We start from the raw sequence: 18,927 nt of genomic DNA, 5'->3' as shown, positions 1-18,927 counted from the left end.
TCCTTCCAGTCCAGTTTGACAACAAAAACCGAATGAAGACACGTTCTGTTTCACTCACCTTCTCTCCTTTGCTCCCTTTTAGACCCCTAACTCCATCTGCTCCCTGTGAAAATGGGAAAACACTTCATTTAACAATAATCACTCCCTAGTCTACTCTAAAAAAAAGACTCCACAAAGAAAAATCACATTGCGTGTAGTTCTAGAAATACCCCATCTTAAAACACTGAAATGATTCATTAGTTTGTATTGATTTTCTCTTGACCTAACACCTAACCTAATGTTCTGTTATTGAGTAGTTATTGACCTTACATTCATTTTATACTCATGATTGCTAACAATGTCAGGCTTTCCCTAAAGGATGTTTAGCCAAACTACAAGATATAATACGAGATGTGTGAATGTGACAAAACAAACACCAAGCAGAATGCCATTTCACATTTATTCCTCAAATTCAAAAGCACACTCAGTCGAAATGGACTGCTCCACACCTATGCACACAGCTCTGCTCTATCTGACTCTGACATCTTTCCCATCCGTCAAATGTTCCTCTCTCTGTTGTTAGCAGTCCCCTTGAGAACCAAAGTGCTTTCCCTCCACCTGTCACCTGTCAGTCATAGACTCAAACAGCTTGTCCGTCATAGGTAGACATGCTCGCGAAATGAGATGTGGCAGAAAATAAAGATTGTGGTGGACATCACACCTTAGATCATGATGCATTTATGTCTCACCTTGACTCCACGGGTCCCTGGGTACCCAACAGGCCCCTGAGGGCCTAGTAAACCCTACATAAAAAACAAACATCAATTTTTAGTCTTGGCAAGCAGCAGCCAGCAAAAATGCATTTCTCTGACCAGATATGAATAAGCATTTCACTCTGTCGCCGTATCATATCCTTGATTGTTAATAAGCATTTTCAAACAGAAAAAGATGATGCGGATGAGTACATGCTGCTGACTCTAATGAGCTAATGCTATTGCACAATAAAGATGATGATATTGGAACACAATTACATTAATAATAATTATAAGAGTTAGGATTATTGTACCCTAATGTAAGTGAGTGTACAGTAACATCAGATTGCAAGAAACACTATGTTTAATATCTTGTTATGACACTACAGTAGACAAGCAGTTACCCACTTGGATGCCTTTCTCTCCCGCGGGGCCCTCTCTACCTGGGTGACCCTAAAATAAGAAAACAGCAATCAGATGGACTTAGCACTGCTACAAATACATTATTATTGTATCACTCCTTGATGGAAATTGCCACCAACCAATGAAAAAGAGGAAACACCAGCGGCGCTGAGAGTGAAGCACCATCATAATATCATTGTGTGTCACAAAGCTTTGCAGAACAATACAAAGAACATTAAGTGAAACTCATTCAAATGTGTCTGACTGTAGTCTAAAATGAATTCTTGGAAATGAGAAAAACTGCACTGTTAGAAGATTCTTTTCATTATTTTCCAAATGACATACTGCTTTGAATCAGATCCGGAAATACCTCCTGTGTCCCCCCTACAGAAGGACATTCTAATCTATACAAAAGAAATATTCCAAAAACACACAAGAACTGTCATTCATTTGTCTTTTTATTTATATGTACATGGATTTGAGATATGCAAAGGTATCCATGGATGTATGTTTATGCGTTAATGTCAATGCATACATTTATATATTTGTGTTTGTTTGTACTTACGGTAGGGCCATCAATGCCCGGTAGTCCCTGCATGCCTGGTTTCCCCTGGGGACCCTTTATAGGACAGAGAGAGGTATGACTACTGAGGTGAGCTGCACATATTATGTAGCACCTTCACTTATCCCTATGATACCACATTTCCCACTTTGCTGCTCTTCTATCAGACATGTTGCATTTATGACTAAGTCCACTTTTTATTTCTTTTATCAGTCTAGCCTCATGAAGTGCACTGGCCATGACCGTCCCTAGTGTCTGTTTTGCCTGTGTGTTTTCTTTGTGTATTGATTTTCTGTCTAGCCCTGTCTTGTCTGAATGGGAGCCAGAAATGGTTGCCGTACTCTCCAGCTCCACCGGCCTCTCCTGGGTATGTGATGACAGGGGTCACAAGGTTACAGCTTTAAATCTGAAATGAAGTGAGAAACAGGCTACCTACCTTCTCTCCTGGCAATCCAACGGGACCCTGAGGACCAGGCAAGCCCTGGACCAGAACAAAGCATCAATCAAGGTGTGTCACCAAACTAAAAGAAGGCTGAAAGTTGAGGTTTTGCTTGAGTCTGTGTGTATGCATGCACATGATATGTGTATGTAAGAGTCATGCACAGAATGTGGTGATGAACTTGTGTGAGCTGAGGGATTGGATATATTGATGACATGCTGTAGAGTTAAAATATGATTACATCTTCTTTATATGACTGTAACGTCTCTGATGACATTTTAAAATGACATGTTGTGGGACGAAAACCTTGCATCTCCATAATCATTCTTTTATTGAGGTAATAAAAACAGCCTTGGATTCTGAATTAATTTTAGTTTCATGCAATTGGATTGTGAAAGGCTTTTATATGCCTTAAAGGGCAGATCATTTCCTAAACCTGTAGAAGAGCAAGTAAACATTCAGTGGATCGAAAAACAAAACAGAAAGTTTATGTGCCACAAAAACAAAGAGATAAAGTGTTTGTGTGTAAGAGATTAAAATGTTTTATGCACCTGCTTGTAAGTGGTGGTGCATATTTAAAGCATGTCTGTATGTCTTGAATACTGTACATTTATAGGATGTGTAATGAATGAATTAACACACAAAGCAACAGGACATTTGTTTTAGTTTTTGGTTCAGTACCTGTACTCCTGGATTTCCCTGTTGACCTGGGGGCCCTATCTCTCCAGCTGGACCCTGTCAACAACAAACACTAATAGTCACACACTCTGCCTCCACACGACTGGTTAACAAGTTCAATAGATGGCCACACTAAATTACTCAGGCTGATGTTTCTGTAGCTGAGATCAATTTAAAAAAACTGTTACTCACATGCTTATTTTAATATAACGTTTTACATATATTACAGTAGGTAAAGAAGGTAGGAGGACTGACCAGGTTGCCCTTAGGCCCTTGTACTCCATCAGTTCCACGAACACCCTGACAAAATACAAGATGTCAGAAAACAATAGATAAAACGTCAAAGTCTGATCGAAAGTAGAGACACAGTTCAATAGTTTACCAGTTTATCAAGTGGCACTAGAGGGTCTTTTATAGAGATGAAAAGACTGAATAGCTCTGATCTTGCAATCAAGGCAATGTTGACTTACCGGCTGGCCAGGTGTGCCAGGTGCCCCCCTCGGCCCAACGAGACCCCGAGAACCCTGGAGACAAAAAACAGCAAATAGTCAGCCACTAACCTGCATTCGTGATGAAATGGAGTGAGTGTGGTATACTAAATCATAAATCAGGGCTAAGGAAAGAGCGAGTGAGAAAAACAGGGAGAGACAAATAATACTTTTGTGTGTGTGTGTGTGCGTGTGTTGTTCTGTGTGTGCTAGCAACGGTGACTGCATTAGCCTCTGTTTGCATGAGTGTGTGTGCTCTGTTTTTGTCAGCCTCCCACTTTGTAGGCTGGCCAAGCCACCTGTTCCAAAGCCACATCTGTGATCTCCTGGGAAGTGATTGATATGGAAATATAATCATTCAGGCCAGGATTTTATCGCTTCCCTCTCCGAGTCGCTCTCTCTTTCCTCTTTCCTCTCTCCATCTCTCTTATCTCTCACCACCAACATAATTTCTGCATCACGTTTGTCTCTCGCTGTCTCATTTTTTTGATTCCTTTTTCTCTTTTCTAAAACAGCCAAAGCCTCTGCTTTCCTGTATCTTTGTAGTTTAACATCAACTTTCCTCTTATGGCACGTTATTCTTTCTTGCACATAGTGATCCATTTGAAGGGACAGAACCCCACTGAGCCCCAACCTCACCTACTGTGAGAAAGATAGAGTGTGAGTCATAACCAATCAACCAGTCTTTACTGCCAAGGTACACAGAAAAAAATGACAGCTTCTTTCAGCGGTGTTCTTAAAAGAAGTGTTCTCTCTATGATCAAAAGTAACTTTGCAGTTATAATCGATATGACAGATTATAAACATAGGACATACATATTGTATTATGCCATTATATACTCTTTTGTTCATACTGCTCACCTTTGTCCAGTGAACTTTTCTCTCTTAATGCACCAAACTGGTGCATTCCTGGTGCGTCCTAGTTTTTTTTTTATCGTTGATGTGCATGTTTCTTTTGTTTTGTATAATCACTAGATGTTGTTCTGTTCAAGTCCTTATGTAACATTTTGGCTTAAACATCTGCTTGAGCTGAATTCTTGTGATCTCCTACAATCCCCTCTTGGTTTCTGGTGAAAATCATTTGTTTCTGTGATTCTGAACTAAGACATTTTTTTGTGCAAGCTTATTTCTGCGAACCCAAAGTACAGACTTGATAAATACATATTCTACTGTACATGACATGTTTTAATGTAGAGAAACAATCAACATGAAATTAGGTGCATTAACGGGGATCATTATATTGTTCCAAATGCGGTTACTCACGGGTTCACCTGGTTGCCCTCCTGGGCCCACAGGTCCATCAGATCCCTAAAATATTAAAGACGGAAACAGATTCAACACATAAATCTCATGCACCTTTCTAAGACAACCTCAGGCATGGATACATTTATCCCCAAAGACATAATCTGTAAAAATAGCTCATTAAACAAATTCCCTGCCTGACAGATAAGGCTCAACTATCTTCAAGCAAAGACTAATAGGCCGCTCGCGCAAATTTTCCCCGCCCACCTGCATGGATAGTACTATCTTGACAGAGCTTCTATCTTTCATATTTTCAGTTTTATGTCAGGGGATGCACTGCGAAGCTTTCACGTCTTTTGCAAACCTTGATACTGAAAGAACTCAGGCCGGCGTATCAAAATTGAAAATTTCAAGAGTTTATGACTTAATTTCAGTAAAGCTTGCTTTGATCTGTGGTGCTTCACCATCTAAATGGTTTGTAGAATTCATTCACTGATCTGGAAAGGTTTCTCGTTTAACCTTGTGTGATGGAACAATAAAGAAAAACAAAGCACTGCTGCAGGATGTATTTTCTAGACTTCGTTTGTTGCAAGTAAATTTTGCTTAGTACTGTGCACTCACCTTTTCTCCTGGCTCTCCGACAGGCCCATGAGGACCCGGCTTTCCTCTATCCCCCTACAAGATAAAAGCATTAGCCGCAAGCCTCAAGATATTTAGGACTGTTCTGTTTATAGCAGAGCAATATCCAGCAGATGCTTTTTAGAAAACACAATGATCATGATCAAAGTGTGCAAATAAACACCTGCCATGTGATGTGTAAGGTATCCAAGCATGCCGTGTTAGCATGTCAGTGCCTGAATGACTACACAAATACAGTGTCAATGCTAAGTTACCAAAGCTAACTCACTCTGTGTCCCTTGTTTCCTGGGAGACCTGGCAGGCCATCAAAACCCCTGTCACCCTGAAAAGTAACAAGGAAGCAAGTGCATTAAACCCTGAAACACACACATGGTAATGTGTAAACATTAACAGAATTGTATTGAAAGTCTCCCCTGGCAGGGCAACCCATCTGCTCGGAGTTTGTGTTGGGAGAAGGAGTTTTCAGATTAGCTGCAGGTCTGCTAAAATGCTGCTTTGACTGATAAAGACTCTGTTGTTATGTCAGACCCGGCATCAAGGGAGCCTGATTTATTTGCTAAGCTAATCCTGCAGCTGTTAGGTATTGAGTTTCCTTGTTGTCAATACATATAATAAGCTGTGGGCTGCTAAATACCTAAAGGCTTACACTTGCAAGTGGAGATATTTTGTTATCGTATAAGACCTAGCTGCCTAAACACGTGTGGCATTGTGTTCAAAAATACGTAATTCATGGAAACTCAAAATCAGAAAGGAGGTGCAACAACTGGCAATGTAACATTTACACAACTAATATCCAAATAAGCAGTAATGCTGTAAATACATACAAATTTGGGGGTTATTGAATGCAGCTCAATTAGTTAAGATTATCACTACTGCATTGCAGTGCAGTGAGATGTCAAAGAGCTTACCTTCGAGCCTGTTTCACCTGGAGCTCCGCGACCTCCGTCCGCTCCTGCAGGCCCCTACGAGATACACAATCATTTAAAATAGGTTTTGCGTTATAGTACATCAGGCACAGTATGCTGCAACGCTCACCCTCTTTCCTGGCTTCCCATTGATTCCTGGAGAGCCTATCAACCCACGTGGTCCCTTTATGAGAAAGGAAGAGAGAAGACAAATGGAAAAATGTGTAAAAAAAGAAGGCAAGAGGACAAAAGAAAATGAATAGTTTGACAAAAAAGCGTGACAGGATGGAAGCTAGTAGTGAAGTAAAAATAATGTCTGGTCTTACAGAAGGGCCACTGTCTCCACTGTCTCCTTTAAGCCCAGAGGGACCTTGAATTCCCTGCAAAATAAAACCAATTATTATTAAATCATGTCCATTATTTAAACTGGACATGATGCACTTGAGCATTCAAATCTTCAACTCAAATTCAGAACCAAACAGTACATATAAAATCTGTTCATTTTTGCAAACCTGCAGTGATTTCACAAGCAATTAAAACATACTGAGCATGCAAAATGATGACTTTAGGATGAGGGAGGGAGAGAGTAGAGCTTGTGCCTGGTCTGGCGGAATGTAAAATTGAGGTTAAAGGGTCCAGGAGCCCTTGAGGTATGATGCGACTTTGGTCAAGGTGAGTGGAGTGCCTTACCACTGGGCCTGGTCGCCCTGTAAGACCCATTGGACCTGGAGGTCCCGCTAGTGACAGCTGGAAGAAAAACACAACTGGGTGGTTTATGTACACTGCACAATGTACTTTTAGACTGTTAATACGCAACGATTGGTGTTCATACAGCAAAGAATGAAGTCAAATGATGTCAACAGTTGCTGTTGTTACACTATGGCAGGATGACACCAAAGTATTGGTTCCTGGGAAGTGTACCTTGGTCTGTTGGAGGATAGCCTGTGCCTGCGCCTCCTGGGGAGACACCACAGGTCCTTTCTGGGAATCACCTCCATACTGGAACTGGAGGCAGTGAAAAAGAGGATTCAGTTTCCTCTGCAGGATTCCCCAAATGTAAATGAAGTTCAATCACACAGCCCCCCCTTGTGGTCGTATGCCACTACATCACATTGTGAAAATGTTTGTTTGTGTGTGTGGGTGTGTGTGTGAGTGCACATGCATGCTAAATTTCTTACTGGTAGCATCAACAGGGTTCCTGGAGAACCTGGAATCCCATCAACCCCAGCAAGACCGGGACGTCCTGGGGGTCCCTGAAAAGAGAAGTTGGGTAAGTGATACAGCTATGCACGGCTACTGGCGTGTGTGTCTGTGTGAGAGAGAGTGAGAAACAGCCCTGCATTGTTGTTCATTGTAAGAACAACCTTTGCTTTATTTCCACAGGGCATGTAACATGCATGCCTTATCTTCTGTTTACACACTGTAAATATCTATTTTAACAAACCTTTTAATGCAGCATTGAGTCATTAAGACTCAATTGTTTTCATCAGATTACTGTTATCTGATATATATTCAAATGGGTAAGATACATTCCTCTACTAATGGATCAAGGGTAATTTTCTCCGTGCTGCCTTTTGTCAAATAACTGACACTAATCTTGAGGAACAAGTGAAGCATAAGTGGAAATACGTTTAATTATCTTACCACATTGGTGAATGTTTTTATTTGTTTTTCTAAACATATATGTATATATAGTGTATATATATGTATATATGTATGTGCATGTATATATACATCTGTATATATGTATGTGCACAAGTGGTTAGTTTTTTACAAAATATCTTGCAATTAATGTATGGTGTTACATTAACACTAGATTGTTGAAATAACCCTAAACATGAATGATTAGAAATTAAGCTATGATAGTAAAAACAAAATTATAGAAACCACCTATAACTGGTGATTGACACGACATCTGTGTGCATGTGTGTGTGTGTTTAGTTCAGGACTGGACATGTTTCAATGTGAGGTCACATTTGAGCCCACAACTCTCCCTCACCAATTCACCAGGATCTCCCCGGGGTCCTGGGCGGCCTGTTGGGCCAGCTGGGCCAGCGAGCCCCTGTAAAGGAAACATTCACAGCACTCAAACAATAAAGATGAAGTTTTCAACAAAACGATCATTTTCTTGTAAATCATATAATAACCCTCTGAATGCTTTACAAAGATCCCTTTTTATTTATATAGTATTGAATTTAAATGTATTTACTTTTTTGTGTTGATGCATCTGTAATATTTAATTAATTCTTTTTTTTTTTGACAGGGCCAGTGCTCATTAGTCAACAGCAAAGTAACTTAAAATGAGCAAGATTTAGCTTAACAGGCACATTTTCATCTGCTATTCCTGGCCAGTTTTCAAATGGTTACCTAAAAAATAAAATAAAATGACCAAACATTATAATATGAATAAAATATCATCAGTCTTTTAAAAAACTTGTCTTTTAAAAAACTTGCCATCTTGTGCAGGAGTGTATTTTTAGGGTGGTCCCCCCTAAAAAACCCTGCTTTCTTTTCTGAAAACATCACATTGCATCCTAATTGCTAGAATCCAGAATTTGTAACATTTTATGTAACATCTGGACAGGTCCTGCTTATGTTACATAATGCCCCATCCTGTATAATTACAGAGACAAGGCACCGTCAGGCAGTGACTAGGCTTACCTGTTGCCCTGGTAGACCCGGGGGTCCTTCCACTATCATACCCTAAAAACCAGCACAGATAGAATAAAAATTGACATTAGGAGAGTATCAACTCATTCCCATGCTCATAACTAAAGCTACTCGGCTGTTCAATAAATGTCTCTAGCAGCTCACCGGCTCAATAATAGCTGGCTCTCCCTTCTGGCCTTTCTCTGCTCTGAGGCTAGCCTGAGGAGGAGAACCGGATGAATAAATGTGTACAGTTAGAAATCACTTGACACAGGCAATTGAAGACATGAACACTCACTTGATGTACAAGTTCACTCTGAGATTTACCTCTCCATCCCACGTCCCTGCTCTTTCCCGCTCTGCAAATTCATAGCCGTCCTCATATATTTCATACTCTTCATACTCCGACTCTGTGTCATTCTTGTAATCTTCATTTTCCAGAATCTGTTGGAATGAAAAAAACACCATTCAGGCGTAATGAATGCCAAAATAGTCCCTCAGTGATTTTGTGCTAAGACGTTTCTTGCTTTTGCACTTAACCTACCTCATATTCAGTAACATTTGGGCCCACTGTTACCGTGGAAACTGAGAGATCATCATAGAGGTCTCCGTAAAGGTCATCCACAGGCTCCTCAATTACTGGCTTCTTCACGGGCTTGTCCTCCTGCAGGCCAGCACACAGGCTTAAATGAGTCATAGCAAAGATGAACCAGGGGACACTGAGCTCTTCTCATTAGCGCCCAGTGCTTCAGAGTAATGGCACATTTTGTAATGCACGGTGTGAATGTTAGCAAAACAGGTAGATTTTATGGGAATGTGTTGATTATCCGGGTGACGGGTTTGCAGTTAATTACAATGCTGGAGTGTAATTAGCTGATGGACTAGTCAGATTCAAATGGCAGCATGGCGGTGATTGCAACAGCTACAGAAACAGCATGAGCGTGAGAAATTAGTTTATTTGGCAAATTAGCAAATAATAAACATGAAGGAGACATACACAAACATTCCTTGTTTGTTGAAGTGGGAAGCTAGAAATTGGATAAAAAATGCTAAACAGTTGTTGTATGTTAATGTAGATACTAGTATCTGAGCATATATTCACATTGAATGAACTGTAAAACCAATAATCATTCTGTATGTACTATGCATACTATGCTTTTTGAATATGCGGTATGCATGTACTTCAGCGTATTCTACAAAAAACACAGGCAGAAGGCCATAGTACGACTATTACAAATAAATGTAATTTAAGATGCATTCTGCATGTTTTCTAGTGAGGTGATGGTTAGGATGGTGCTGGTTAGTGGTGGTGGTGGTAAGCGACTGGAGAGGGAAAAGTTGCTCTCTAAGGTTAGGAGGAGTTAGGGGAGTGATCGGTTAGAACTGCAAATGGCAGCAGGGGGTTGGGGTGGAGGGCATCTACAAGTAAACTTGTCTACCTCCTCGGAAACCTTTGATTCAGGAAATGCACTTGGCACCACAGGGGGGGACTCAGTCGTAGAGTCAGGTTCATGTGTGGGCATCTCCATGAGGGTCTTGTCGTAGTCTTCAGTTAGGATGACAGTTTCTAGTGTGTTCTTAAAATCTGGCAACTCCGTGGGCTGAAAAGGTTCTTGAGACAGATACTCAAGCAGTGTTGTGGACACACTAAGGAAGCCATCCTCAAGAACCTCCTCTTCATGTTTCTTCTTTTTGGATCCCTTCTTGCCCTTGCCCTTGCCTTTTCCATTAGAGCCCTTGTCCCTCTTCTTTTTGTTCTTTTTGCCATTCCTTTCCTTTTTGGAGTTCTCCTTTGGTTCATCAGGCTGGTCACTTTGCATCAGAGCATCAGACCAATGTTGGGAGTTCTTTTATGAAGAAGGGAATGCAAGATGAGGGCACAAGTGGAGGATGGAGAAAAAGCAAACACTGTTGTGAAAAAAAATACAACAAGGAAAATAGCCCGAAAGGTAAAAGTGATGCCTACTTTTCTTGTGACACCCTTATTGGGTCAGACACCTACTATGAACAACAAAACACAAACAGGAAATGAGAGACATATTTTCTTGTGTGGATAGGGGTCACCCTGTCTATGATCTACTAATTCTTAGTGTGCTCTGGCAAGTGAACAAATATGGGTTGTGTCATCCTCCAGAGCGAGGCCCATTTCATGTCAGTGATATGAATGGCCTCTCTCTATAAATGCTAAAGGCCCACTCTGTGAAAGACATCAGTGACGTGATTTAAACCCACTTGTAAACAAGGTCAGTATGTAGTGGAGAATAATGGGGAAGTAGGTCAGTGGGGTGACAGATGTTGACATGTTCTGAATTCAAAGCTCATTGCTCAGCTGTAGTTCTTTAAAAGCCAGCTGGGCTCACACCCATTAACGAGCCATCTGTAGAGCATAATCGATGACCAGGCGCACAAACTTGAGTACAGATATACATGCACTCACATAAGGGTGCATGCGTCATATACGTGTATGCATGTGGAATGAAAATAAGAGATTTAAGTGTTCAGTTAAAACTGTGTTTTACACAAACACACACACACACACACACACAAACACACACACACACACACAAACACACATGCTCACATCTCTCTGCCTCTATTCCTCTGGCTGCCTCCTTATGCCTCCTTATCTCTATCTTTCACACACCACCAGAGAAATATACAGTAATTCATATCCATGATTGATTCAGTGTTTTATGCACGCCTTGAGGAGGGGAAGAGCTTTTATATCATGTTTGAGTTATAGGCTCCTGTGTGTGTGTGTGTGTGTGTGTGTGTGTGTGTCTGTGTGTGTGTGTGTGTGTGTGTGAAATAGAGCACCTGACCTTAAGAATGCTCCACTGCTGGCTGCATTTGAAAGAAGACTACTCCTTTGACTGATGGCCTATTCTGTCTTGATCTCTCAAGTCTCTTTTTGCAAACACTCAGTATGTTTGCACTGTACTTAGACCTCTTCTTGGCTGGGGCTGTTGGCTACTTGTAAATCATACGAGTCTTAGGGACACATAGCTCAATTGATAGACATGCTTGAGCTCCTCTTACTGGTTGGCTGTGAATCAAGGGCTTCTGCAAGTCCACTTTAGCAGCCAGAAGGATGCAATCTTGTTTTAACATGAGTACTAGAAGTAGAAGCTCATCATATTTCTTAAAACATTTTGTAAAACACAAGGCCTCTGAGTAAATGTGGAAAACACAACGAAACAATACAATGAATCGAGATATCCAGACCTTTGGGTCTGCAGTTAATTGAGGTGACATAAAGCTATAGTTTATAGTATCAACTGTTGAACTGTACAAAGACTTGCATGGATTTTAGGCATTGCTTTCTGTTGCTGGCAGTACTGACCTTCTGTAGGACCAGGGCTTTGTTGTTGTAGGGCAACGCAGAGTCACAGTCTGGTATGTAGTCTACACAGTAGTTGACAGCCGCCTGGGGGTCCTCCAGAATCAGTAACTGCTGAATATCTCCCTGAGATAAACCAGAGAACAGACAGAAATGACAGATACGTGTCATGTTATAAAGTCAGGCATACAGGAGAAGCAGAATCATCTAAATGGATTACTGACAGAAACATAGCAGCTGCAATAATGCAATAAAGTGAAGAGATCAGAGACCACAAGACTGAACCTGTAACAATAAGCCACAGACACTAAGCGAACACAAAACGGGCTGCAGATGTAAAGTATCACAAAGTAGCATCAAATTGTCACTACTGCTATTGCTACTGACTACTGTTACTCTGTTTTCCCATAACTCCAAGAGGGGCCTAATTGTGTACACTAAACAGTTAAATAGCTCCCCCCCATGAGGACCTTTCACTTCCTATTCTGCCCTGGAGGTGTAGCCAGTGTGTATACACAAATGTGCACAGAAAAAGCACTGCTGGACCCTGCAGCACTAAGCCCACAGCCTCTGTTAGCTTTAATGGCCTTACAATCAACATCACTCTGGTCTTCTGTCAACAATATATTGTTACATAATGTAGGGCTGAGATGCAAAATTGTTAAGTAAAATACCAAACGCAGTGGTTTGCAACTGCTTTTTTTTAATAAATAAATCTATTCAACTGATCAGTTGATAGTGAAAGTCTCTGCACGCTGCAGTGCACACAAGTCAAAAAGTAATTCAATATAAACCAAAAGCAGGCAGCCCCATGGCACAGTGTTTGACAACGTTTAGATTGCATTAGGGATAAGAATCTATGTAACTGACAGGCCACTGCAAACATATTGCCGGGTGAAATGTTATCCAGGGACAGCTGGGCAGCCATTTGTGATAAATTAAGTTAGATTAACTGCTGGATACTGTGGTAATTATAGTCCCATTGTAATCTCTTTAATTAGGCTTTAGTGGCCAGGGGTTGAAAGAAATCAAAACATATCGCTTCTCCGTTACCCGCCACCAGCTCGTATATCTTCTAATACAGCTCATGACGGTCAGCAAAGCAGGTCTACGCATGACCGTGGACATTATGCTTTCATTTATGACATCAAACATGAAAGGATTTGTTATCAACTTATCCTTTTTTTTTGTCTTGTTTTAGCCAAAAGCCAGTGTCAACCAAAGGAAATGATTGTACTCTGAAGTGAGAGACAGAGAGAAAGGGCGAGCAAGAATGGCAACGGGGAGTTAATCCAATCTAATCCAATCTCAATTTGAGATCAAAGGCAACACTTTCACAGATACATTTTCCTGTTTTTCTTGCCTAGCAGGGGCTCTCTCCTCTAGAAACACTCAGCGAGTAATGTGTTGCCCAAAATCATGTGTGCTCTGCCATTCTCCATTTAGGACGTGGCAAAGACATCAGAAGAGGACGTGTGTGGACGTCCTGAAAAAACTCCTCAGCTGAATCCACACATATCTGATGGCTTGCATACACCCTGCATGAAGTCACACATGGCTCTGTTGGCAAGGGTTCATTAGTGTTTCAGAGTGACCTCTTTGCTTTCCCCTGATGTCTGCAATGAGGTGTGTGGTGATCTTATATAAGGTGCTGTTCACTCATTTGTAGTGCCTTAATCAGTCTCAATCTCTAAAAAATGATTTGCCTTTTGTGTAAGTCACAACCTTGTGTGGGTGAAGGAAAAACCAGAAATTAAACTCACTGTAATGAATAAGTAGTTTGATTCTCCCCCATTTGTTTAAAGGAGAATTCCGGTCAATTTCAACACGTAGCTCCGTTGTTTGTAAATTTGGAGAGTTGTCAGTATGGAGAAAAAAGAAAACAATCGTTGCGGCCTACATCGCGTTATCCTCCTGCTAGAGTTAGCACCCAACAGGCTTAAACAGGTTATAAATTAGTTTTTAGCCTCTTAACATGTTCAAAATGTCATTAAAAGCGCCTACCCATGTGAAGTTATTCCTTCCTCCACATCTGACTGCTGTAGGTATGTAAAGAATGCATGAAAAATCTGCTAATTCAGCTCTGTTTAGTTCTGGTGTTGATACGGCAAGGAGTGCTTTGGGACCGTCTACAAACACCAAAAAGAGATACAAACATATTTTCAAAAATAAGCATATGCTTATTTTTTGAAAGCAAGTGCTGTAATACAACTAGCAGGAGACAAGTTATAATTGAGGTAAGTTTGGAGCAACTACTTTATTTAATCATTAAATTGGTAGCCAACATATTTTTGTTTTATCTCTTTACTGTGTTGTAGTTTGTAGACGGACCCTAAGCATTCTAACTGCCGTCTCAACACGGAACTTAACACAGCTGAATTAGCACAACTTTCATGCATTTCTTTCACATCTACTGCAGTCAGATGCACTGTGTTCACTCTGAGGGAATCACCTCACATGGGTAGGTACTTGACATTTTGTTAAGAGGCTAAAAACACATTTAAAACTTGCCCTGCTAACTCTAGCAGGAGAATAACAGTGTAGGCAGTACAGATTGTTTCGGTTTTTCTTTCTACTAATTTACTGATTTAAATTTACAGACAACAGAGTAAGGTGTTGAAATCGACCGGAATTCTCCTTTAAAGTGCAACATATGTTCACGACCGACCCAAAAACATCTGACCACCCTCAGACATAAGGCAAATTATGACTTAAACAGACCTTGACCCGATTTAATGTGCTTTTCCAATTCGTGTGGTAAAGCAATGGGGTTGCTAAGCATTCAAATAAAGCTGCCTTTAATGATTTGCTTGATAGGTCTTGGTTTCAACATGTCTGTGAGCAAAAACATCTTATTTCCATTATCTACAATCGAGACGAAAAAGAATCAGAATTTCCTAACAAATAAACACTGGTCTGGATCTTATCGAAGCAGTCAGCATGTTGGAGGCACGTTCACAGGGCACACAGCGACAGAGAAGGAGCTCCAAACTTGTGGACAGTTTGATGTTTGCTTTACTGCAAATAAAAGCAGAGCAAGTGTGGAGTTTGAACACCCAACTTTTGTAGTTATTTTTTTGGACAATCTGGAAGCAATAGAGACATTAGTGGCTGACCACAGTCCCATTGCTCCCACGCTGAGCTCCCACACTGAGAGAACTGGGCCGGAACCCGGCCTCCTCCCCCAGAAGCGAGGCCTGGGAACAGAGTCCCAGGGGTCATCCTGATTAATCTCTCCTCCCCTGGTACCAGCCTCACCCAAGGTGTACAACACTAATGCGTAGTGATGCTAGACATATACGGTATGCATAGCAGTGAATGTATACTATACTGTAAATGCGCACAGTGAAACTCATATTTTCCCATCACATGTTTCAATGAACAATCTAAAACAGATGGTTAATTTGAGCGTTTTTCACTTACTCCACAGAAAACAAGATATTAAGACTCAATTTCTAGATTAAATTAAGATTAAACTTCGCTACACATGACCACAATGACCACACAAACTGCATGGGTTGGACTGAAGGATGGATTTGATCAACAGATGAGGAGTATTAGTCATCACCAAAGATAATGTATCATCACTACACAGAGGATGATGAATGGGAGCATGGGAGTGTTTTTGGAATAAGGCCAAAGCTGAAACAGTCATTGCTTCTGAAAAGGGAAATTTATAGAGCCCACAAGGAGACAGATTTCTTAACTGGAGTGGGGTATAAAGTAATTTAAAAACTGGAATGCCTGTCAGCGTCTGAGGGATAGGGTTGGAATCAGAATCCGAATCAGCTTTATTTGCCAGGTATGATAGATGGATAGATAGATATTTATTGATTTCAAACAAAATGGGAAATTATGGTCAATGAGGACGCATACAAGGTATTTTGCTTTGGATCATATTGCTCACAATGTGCTTACTCATAAAAAACAACAACAACAAACAATATAGACACACTATAAACAGAGTGTGTATTTATTGTTTGTTTTGTCGGGAGCGCAGAGTAAATTATAGCCTTGGAGGGTTAGGTAGGTCATAGAGAAGATAAGGTTAATGTGTGGAAGGTAGTTTTTGAATACACAAGCAAAACTCAAAGGCATTAAGACCAATGACATCTGGTTTTCTCCTAGTGAAAGTGAAGAAGGCTGTGGTGTCTGTCTATTAGGCCAATAGGGAGTGATAATGAAACTTCTTCTCTAAGTTTAACAGTATTTTACCTTTTGCAAACTGTGGGGTATTTTCGGGTCATTTCTCTGAACTTGAATGTACCTTATACCTCTGTCTATCTTTCCCTTTCTTTCTTTCTTGCTCTACTGCTGAGCAGACAGAGAGCCTTGAGGACATGGCAGGGGAAGGGGCTTGAGCTGATCTCTATTTCATGCTGTGGGCGAGAGATTTAGAGTGGAGCCTCATTGCGAATGACAATAGAGTAGGGGTTGCATATTGTCATGGGAAGCACAGAGAATGACTTATGACAGCAAAGGTTACTGCAGAGAAAAAGAAGAATTAGACTGCACACTCGCAGAGCTTAGTCTGAATCGTCTTGCTCATTCTTGTTTTCCTAACATACTGATACATGTGGATGAATATTCTAATGCTCTTAACTCAAGATGTGTACGTAAAATAATCTTATTTTTCGGAAGACACAATTTGAAAAGACTTAAGTGACTTCATCTGTGTTTTTATGTCCACTGCTCCTCAGTGATTTAAAAAAAAAATCCAAACATGTGTAGCCACAAGGAACAGGTATTTTTCATGACCAAATACACATTCACAGTCTAGCATGTTTCTATATGCACAAGCTCAAGCTTGCATCAACACAAACAGATATATACTGACAAGTCCAAAAAGCAAAAGCAGAAGAATGTGTATTTTTTGGCTTTGCAATGGAAATGCTGAGGCTGAGCATGTCTGAGCAGCATGTCCCCTCATCCCCACTCCCTCCCTAACACCTCTTTTCTTCTCCATTGCTTTGTTCTTGCAACTCTTCATTGACCTAAGACCCCTGTCACCCAATAGCTTGATGTTCCCTTTTAAATCTTTTCTTAAGTAGCTTTAAAGGTATATGTGTGTGTGTGTGTGTGTGTGTGTGTGTGTGTGTGTGTGTGTGTGTGTGTGTGTGTGTGTGTGTGTGTGTGTGTGCGTGTGTAAGGGACACTATAGAGGACACTATTCAAACTCAAGATCCTATTTTTTGTGCATTTTTATGCACATGGCTCCAAATGTAGGCCTGATATAAGGTATGTTTTAGATCTTGGGAAGAATTTAAAAGAAAGTGGATATTAGGAATGATCGGCCATTGGTGCAGCATGAAGTGGTTTTCTCATCTGATCAACAAACTATCCAAATTCTTATCAGTTTGCTCAACGGGCTATAGGGATGTTCAAATCAGCAGCAGTGTGGATAAAATACACTGAATTTGGTTAAATGTGACGTGGTGTAAGTCATACAAGTGTCCTACAGCGCCTTGTCAGATAATTCAAAAAATATGCATTGCATATTACTCCCGTGAAAATGTTTCCCATGATCAAACCTATATACTTACATAATAACACAAAGTTCACATGGTACCAACTCTCACTTATTTCCTTTGTCAATTTTAAAGACATTCACAAAGAAACACACTTGCTGGCAATCAGCTGCATTTTTTATTCTATGTTATTCTTTTGTCAAACAGACCTGTTGAAACTTTGAATAAATAAAATAATAAAACAAAACAAAATTAAAGAATATGACACCATAGTAAAACGCTTGGTTTCCGAGGCTACCAGAATTTGATAATATCCTACCTCAAATACATCTTCGTCTAGCAGCCGAGTGCCAAACACAGTGGCACCATCTGTGCTGACTACAGCGTTGTCCCCTCGCAGCAGATCCAGGGTCTCTACTCTCTTACAGTCTAAGTAGAGGGTCACAGATTTGTCCAGCACACTGTAGGCTATTCTGTGCCATCTGAAAGAACAAAATGTGAGAGAGAATTTACTGACAGTTGAGCCTTGGAGGGAGGTATTGTGGAAACATAGAAGCTCATGTATTTTGTCTGTTACCCAGCAGAATCAACGATGGATTGATTTCCTCAAATCATTGAAGGTGACTTAAAGTTAAAGGAGAATTCCGGTTGATTTGAACATGTAGCTCTGTTTGTTTGTTTTTTAATTTGGAGTGCAGTCTACACCGAGTTGTCCTCCTGCTAGATTTTACACCCTAACAGGCTTAAGCACATGAATCAGGCTACAGAAAATATGAGGCCCACCTCAGATTTCAAGTTCTGGGAAAGTTATAGTAACCGCTGTTACTGTAATATAAATTACACAGTGCTGGTGGATATGATCTACTGCAAACAGATATTTCATTAATATCTTCTCTAATGGAGATGCTATACACCCTTAAACTACCCACTTTCCATCAGCCAGGTCGATCTTCTTGAAGATGGGATATAATTCTGGTGTGGGCTGCCCATGCTGGTCCTCATACAGGAAGACAGGCGAACGGCCCACTTCCAGCCCCAGCTGCTGTACCCCCTGATCGTCATAAACTGAAAGCAGGAAAAACTGGGAGCCCTTTTTAGCTCTCACTGTAGCCATCACAGAGAAATTTTCTGGAAATTTGGTGGAATCTGGGAGAGGAGAGGTGAGGAGAGGTGAGGTGAGGAGAGTTTTTTTCCTTTATTTCCAGAGTCCCTTTATTGGACCATTTTCAGATAAGATTTATAATCACAGAAAATCAACATATATAAAACAAGTCAAAAGAAAACAAACTAAACAAAATAAAAAACTGAATACTATCAATACAAACATTATGCTTTTTCCAATCAAAAACTAACCACCAACTCTCCATCCTCCCCCACACAGCAT

General features: G+C 40.6%; 1 protein-coding gene across 1 annotated transcript in view; it reads right to left on the bottom strand.

Moving 5' to 3' along the window:
• The window catches only part of col5a3a (collagen, type V, alpha 3a), a 49,551-nt gene that overhangs the window by 20,624 nt on the left and 10,000 nt on the right, over positions 1-18,927 (bottom strand). The window contains exons 3-28 of the mRNA XM_034894429.1: positions 18,473-18,689; positions 17,863-18,025; positions 12,079-12,201; positions 10,175-10,582; positions 9,280-9,399; positions 9,063-9,179; positions 8,901-8,954; positions 8,748-8,789; positions 8,086-8,148; positions 7,265-7,339; positions 7,008-7,091; positions 6,777-6,833; positions 6,413-6,466; positions 6,217-6,270; positions 6,090-6,143; positions 5,450-5,503; positions 5,164-5,217; positions 4,564-4,608; positions 3,283-3,336; positions 3,068-3,112; positions 2,816-2,869; positions 2,132-2,176; positions 1,699-1,752; positions 1,140-1,184; positions 729-782; positions 59-103 (exon numbers count right to left, since the gene is read on the bottom strand). Coding sequence (XP_034750320.1) covers positions 59-103; positions 729-782; positions 1,140-1,184; positions 1,699-1,752; positions 2,132-2,176; positions 2,816-2,869; positions 3,068-3,112; positions 3,283-3,336; positions 4,564-4,608; positions 5,164-5,217; positions 5,450-5,503; positions 6,090-6,143; positions 6,217-6,270; positions 6,413-6,466; positions 6,777-6,833; positions 7,008-7,091; positions 7,265-7,339; positions 8,086-8,148; positions 8,748-8,789; positions 8,901-8,954; positions 9,063-9,179; positions 9,280-9,399; positions 10,175-10,582; positions 12,079-12,201; positions 17,863-18,025; positions 18,473-18,689 — 2,234 coding nt within the window. The remainder of the gene's footprint in view (positions 1-58; positions 104-728; positions 783-1,139; positions 1,185-1,698; positions 1,753-2,131; positions 2,177-2,815; positions 2,870-3,067; positions 3,113-3,282; positions 3,337-4,563; positions 4,609-5,163; positions 5,218-5,449; positions 5,504-6,089; positions 6,144-6,216; positions 6,271-6,412; positions 6,467-6,776; positions 6,834-7,007; positions 7,092-7,264; positions 7,340-8,085; positions 8,149-8,747; positions 8,790-8,900; positions 8,955-9,062; positions 9,180-9,279; positions 9,400-10,174; positions 10,583-12,078; positions 12,202-17,862; positions 18,026-18,472; positions 18,690-18,927) is intronic.

This window comes from Etheostoma cragini, chromosome 15 (assembly GCF_013103735.1).
Source record: "Etheostoma cragini isolate CJK2018 chromosome 15, CSU_Ecrag_1.0, whole genome shotgun sequence".
Lineage (NCBI taxonomy): Eukaryota > Metazoa > Chordata > Actinopteri > Perciformes > Percidae > Etheostoma > Etheostoma cragini.
This window is presented reverse-complemented; position numbering and strand designations above follow the sequence as displayed.